We start from the raw sequence: 5,601 nt of genomic DNA, 5'->3' as shown, positions 1-5,601 counted from the left end.
TTCTATGCTTTATTTTGTACATTTTTTTTTATTTGTACACAAATAAATTCAAAGATGTGTATATTTGCAGGTGTGCAGGAATGAGAATTTTTTCAGTTCATATTTAAAATTTCAATAATCTTAGACACGGTCACACTTTTTTAGAATGCAGCCACTGTGCTATTAATGTGGAGATCATGCCCTCCATGGGCAGAAATTTATTTATACGATAGAATAAAATACAAAAGACGAACAACTCATGCAGATCAGGGTTCTAGAACGAGACTATTCCACTGTTTAGAAGTGGTTTATTTAAAAAAAAAGTCCACTAGATGGTGCACAATTGCTACAGTTATAGCACCTTTTCTCAAAGTAGTTCATTTCTTATAATATGGCTAGACTATTTGACTATAAGAACTATTCTGTAAACCCCGATTACTCTGTTCGTTTTGTCTTGTTTCTGAAGTTCAGTTACCCTTTTTTTCCTTTTCTCCCAGATCATTAATACCACTCTAGGACTAACGCACTGGTAAATTTCCAGTTCATTATTTTGTATGTGTATGTCATATATATATCAAAACTTTATGATATGATTAATCACTGCTTAAGTAATCCTCTATCTATTACTCACTTAATTACTTATTTTATTTTAATTGCTTTGGGCATTTTAACAGAACATTTTATCATTTCAGTCCATTGAGTCCTTGAGTCTGCTAAGAACATCCCCCTGCAGAGGAAATAATAAACGCAAATGTAACAAACAAATATATTTTAGTCCACATATGAGGGGGCTGCTGGTTTCAGTCAGTCTTAGATAATGCATTGCAGACCACTGCCTCCACATTTAAATCTCTTAGCCAAATAGAAAACAATGTTGTCCATTTAACAAAACTTCCATACTTTGCCCATTTCTGAACACGTTAATTGGTGGTGACACATCTTAAAATGAAAGTTTAAAAAAAAGTAAACAAAAAAATAAATAAAAACTAATTCAGACCATTGTTTTTGGAAAGGCAGAATCGGAAGTACCGCCTCATTTGCTCTACTGGCAGCAGTCTTGTCCAATGACAGAGCGCTGCCTGTGTGATTGACGCGTTAATCGACCAATGAGCGGCGGGATTACGTCTGCGGAGCGGTAGTGGACGTACAGCTGATTTGCAACCCGCCGAAGCAACAGAAGAGAAGGAGGGAAAATGTCGGTGGCGTCGACGCGGACCGTTCCAGGATCAGTGTGCTTTTAGGAAAGACAGACCGCAATTCGGTGAGTGGGACAGCCGTCACTAGTTGCATCTCAGGTCAGCGCTTAAATTCGGTTTGTCCCGTCCAGACCCGTAACGGTCCGGTGCAGTTTTTGCCCGCTTTGTGAAAGACGTGAGGCCCGTTGTAGAGAAAGGAACCGGGCCGAAGCCGCCATGATGTTAGTAACGATCCACGGAGCGTTAGCAGAGTGGATTTTAACACACATTTACATGAGTTAGTAGCTTCAAAGTGATTTTATTAGCGAACGACTGGGATCTTAATGTGCCTCCATAACTGGTGGAGAGGTTAAAACGTGAGTTTTCCTGAGTTAAGCGCCTCAAGAAGTTAACGTTACGTGAATCCCACATCAACTTAACGTCTCACCAAACTTAATGTGGGAATTTGGTGATTTAGTGGCGACCTGAACAGACTCCACGGCTGGTTCTTCTCAGAGAAACACAAAGGCAGCGTTGCCGATTGTTGACACAAAGCTGTCACTAGAGCCTCAAACACCATTTAATTGTTTATTCAGTTTTGCATTAGAAGTGCAGAACTTTGTGTTGTATAATTTGTACGATGTACGTTTCACATAGTAACGTCCTCTTTGTTTTGTTTGTTGTTTTGTTGTCTGATATTGAATTTACAGGACTAGCAGGTGATCAAACCCACTAAATAGTCCCCTTTTATCCCACATTCAATTTCTTTGCTCATGTTATTCTCAAATATGCAGATTAATTTGTATTGATAATTTAGTTTTATATAAAGTAGGTCAAACCTTCACAATAAAACCAAAACAAGTAAATTCTCCTACGTCTTTAATGATATGGACTGATATTTGATTCTCTCTCTATTATTGCATCTTATCACTTACAGACAGTCTAAAGATGTGGACAGAAGTCTCTAAGCAAAGATACAGTACATGTATGTAGGCCATTTGTGTAACAAACTTCAGCTTTGGGGAGATTAGTAGCGGTGACGTCAGCTTTTGCAGTGAACCAGCTCATGTTTGGCCCATTTTCAACCATGTGTCAGTGAACAGTCCACAAAATGAATACCAGCCATATTCAATTTTATCATAACTATAAGTTTTAATGTCACTTCATGTCCTCAACCTCGGTCTCTATGTTCAGTTTGCAGTCATAAAGGTTCCCAATGCCACTGTTTGCTTTTCCACCAAATAAATATTGGTGCATTACTTTAAATTAAAAGAATCAATTTACTCCTCAGCTCTGACAATGATTTTTCCTTTTTTGTTCTTTTCAGAATGGACCTTCTTCCTTCAACTATGGTGTTTACATGAACGATTAGAAGATTGCAGTTATGCAAAGAAGTGAAATGTTCCAGCAGCTTCAATGTGGGGAGTTTTAGCTTGACTGATGAGAAAGTCGGTTTGCGTTCCCCCTTTGTTTGGCCAGCTTTAACCATAACCATTAAAAAAGAGAAAGGGATACTGTAACACTACATGGGCCTCCAAGGTAACTTGATCTGATAATTAAAGCCTCTTCTTAGGAAACCCTCTGCTCAGCTAGACAGGTACAATTTCAGCAAAGGGATGGACCAGTCTACTAGGGTGGTGGGTCTGGATGCACAGGGGAACATGGTTTTCACTGTGGTAAAGCCAGTAATGGGCATCTTTCAAGTTTCCTCAGAGCAAGCTAACAGTGTAGCACAAGCAGGCATGGACCTACAGGGTTTATCAGAAAACACATTAGTCCTTCCTCAAATGCAAGGACAGGCTCTGCTAGACCCCAACCAGGTGGAAATGCATGCCATACAGCCTCATATTCAACCACACATACAGGTTTCTGCACCAGTTCAACCAGAGGATGTGTCACAGAGTCAGGACCCAGCACCAAACTCAAGCACAAGCGCAGAGCCCAGCACCCAGATGCCATTTGCAGAAGTGCCATCACTGCTGGATCCCAACATGAAAGGCTCTAAGGCTCGTAAGTGGCCAGTTGTTTGAAGATAATGACCTTTGAACTGTGAAAACTGTGAAAGCTTTCGGGTTGTGCAGTAATCACTAGTTCCATTTTGGCTCCAAGTGGGTAAAATACCAGGCATGAATCAGTTATCTTCACTCGTTTTGTTTTTTAACTTTAACAGAAATGAAAACTTTCACCATGAACCACTCTAAACCATTTGCTACCGACAGTGCCTGTGATCTTGAATGTCATTTTTTGGTTAGTTTTGTTGAAAGTTAAACCCCATTAAATATGATAAACAATTTGGGTTTTATAAGCAAATTCATCAAATTCTGTTCAGATTTGATAAAATGCTGTAGAAAACCTTCCGTACCCCAGCAGAGATGACCCCTCATCTCACTCTGACTTGCTCTAATTTTAGGGAAGCATCTCATCTCCTATGATGAAATCAAACGCCGTCTCCAGGCCCCAGAGAAGATGTCCCTGCGCTCCTTGGCAGCATACACTCGGGTCAGCAGAGGTCCAGCCAGCAAGAAAACTCTACAGGAGTCACTTAATGTGCTCGGCCTCACACCAAGCACAACCACCTCTGTATCGTCCTCGTTCTCCAAACTCACTGAAGGTGACAGACGTGTGTGGAGTAATATTATAATTTGACAGCAGAGAAGAATGCAGGAGTCTTAAATTTGTTTTCATTTTGGTTCTTAGGCGACACCAGAGCTTTATGTGACGATATGAAAGACTTCGCCCAAGACTATATTGACTATGGCAACATGGCTAAGCAGCTCATCCCTGAGACAAATACAGTTCAACACTGGTCCAAAATAATTGAAACTAAGTATGTGTGTCCCTGCTTTCAAGCCTTATTTTAAGTTTATAACAGATGAGATGAAATGAGTAATAACACTTTGTTTTTTTGTGTTAGGAACCATCTTGAGGACATGAGAAAATGTTTCAAGGACCCAGTAAACAGTGGTGCGTTTGACAATGTCACTCATGGCCTCGGCCTGGGAATGTTGGATGTTGCACTGGATATGATCATTATGGTAATTGAACAGCAGATCCGCATCCTGTCAGGCGCAGCAGCATCAGACCCAGCTGATTCTGGTCAACCGTTGCGACGCATTCGCAGGCGCCACCGTAAAATCCGCTCGGCGGACAACGAGATGCCTCACAAGGTGTCTGGAGGGACCAAAGAGCAAGGGAAAGTCATTTCAAAAGGGAAGGGACGAGGCAAAACCAGGAAGAAAACAAGACAGGAAACTGGAGCTGTTGGCTTTGTGGAAAACCAAGCAGAGCAGTGCAATTCAGATCATGTGGAAAGTAATGTTCTCACCCTGGTATCTGTGGGATATGAGACCGTTTCCAGCGGTCTCAGTGCAGCAGGAACTGTTTGACATGTGGTGAACTCAGCAACTACTATATGTATAATATCACATCATGGAGTCCACTTAAAGACAATAGATTGTCATTTTGGGAGATACACGTATTAGCTTTCTTGCTGATACTTTGATGAGAATATTATTATCATTATTATGTTTGTATTGTAAATAAAGTATGTAGCTGGTGACAGCAGCTTCTTAGCTTGGCTTAACATAAAACTGTTAATAGAGGAAACAGCTGGTCTGGTTCTGTCCAACTGTAACAAAGTCTGGTTGGACTGGGATTAAAAATGTAGTATGAGGAAACCAGAGTTGGATTTGTGCTATTTGATTCTGATGCTAGTTTAGTACATACTGATACTACTACCTCTTCCACAGCTTCTACACTTTGACCTCTAGTTTTCTGTGCTGGGGTCACCCTGCCTCTCAGGAGGACTCCGTCTTTCTCCGTCACTCACCTCAGGCTCCTCATGGTGCTCTCTTTGCATCAACCTAGTTTGTGCGTCTCAGGCAGCTGTTGCCATACATTCAGGTCACAGAGGTAACCACTGGTTTCTCTGAAAGTTAATTAACCTGCAGTGTTTGAAAAACCCAAAAGGTCATTTAAAAACACTCGCCGTTGTTCTGACGATATTTTAAGAATCTCCAGAGACTCATCCAATCATCTGGATAAGAAACTGCACGTCCCCTGTACAATAAACTGTGTTATAGGGGTTATGTGCAGGACTATGACTGCTGTACAATTTTTAACTTATATTTTGTACACTTTTTAACATGAATTATAAGTGAGCTTAATGTGTTCTAATTGATTTGTTACCTTAGCACAGAGCCAGACTAGCTGTTACAGATACGAGAGTTGTATCAGTTTTCACATCTGCTAGAGAAAAAGTGATTAAGCACTTTTCCCAAGATGTTGAACTATTCCTCTAAGTGAATTTCTGCACCAGATTTTGTATGTATTTAGGTGTCTAAGCAAATCGGATCATGCATTATTTTTTCATGCTGCATTTCAGTGAACAAACCGACCAGAAAACCTGTCGTCTGTTCCAATGACAGATCACAGCAGAGGTTCTAGG

At 40.7% G+C, this 5,601-nt stretch overlaps 1 protein-coding gene across 3 annotated transcripts; it reads left to right on the top strand.

Annotated features, from left to right (window-relative positions):
• The first annotated feature begins 1,128 nt into the window (after positions 1-1,128).
• Positions 1,129-5,515, top strand: si:ch73-127m5.2 (uncharacterized protein LOC561202 homolog). Of its 3 annotated transcripts, none has more exons than XM_026351636.1 (5): positions 1,129-1,240; positions 2,482-3,164; positions 3,565-3,765; positions 3,852-3,981; positions 4,069-5,515. In XM_026351636.1, the coding sequence occupies exons 2-5, from the start codon at positions 2,771-2,773 to the stop codon at positions 4,538-4,540; spliced, it is 1,197 nt and encodes a 398-aa protein (XP_026207421.1). In that variant the 5' UTR covers positions 1,129-1,240; positions 2,482-2,770; the 3' UTR covers positions 4,541-5,515. The 3 variants fall into 3 exon arrangements, with proteins under 3 accessions (XP_026207421.1, XP_026207422.1, XP_026207423.1); XM_026351637.1 differs by lacking the exon at positions 1,129-1,240 and adding an exon at positions 1,274-1,396; XM_026351638.1 differs by lacking the exon at positions 1,129-1,240 and adding an exon at positions 1,426-1,531.
• Positions 5,516-5,601: the final 86 nt, after the last annotated feature.

The sequence above is a fragment of the Anabas testudineus genome, chromosome 19, assembly GCF_900324465.2.
Source record: "Anabas testudineus chromosome 19, fAnaTes1.2, whole genome shotgun sequence".
NCBI classification, from domain to species: Eukaryota; Metazoa; Chordata; class Actinopteri; order Anabantiformes; family Anabantidae; genus Anabas; species Anabas testudineus.
The sequence above is the reverse complement of the archived record's forward strand: the minus strand, read 5'-3'. Positions and strand labels throughout refer to the sequence as shown.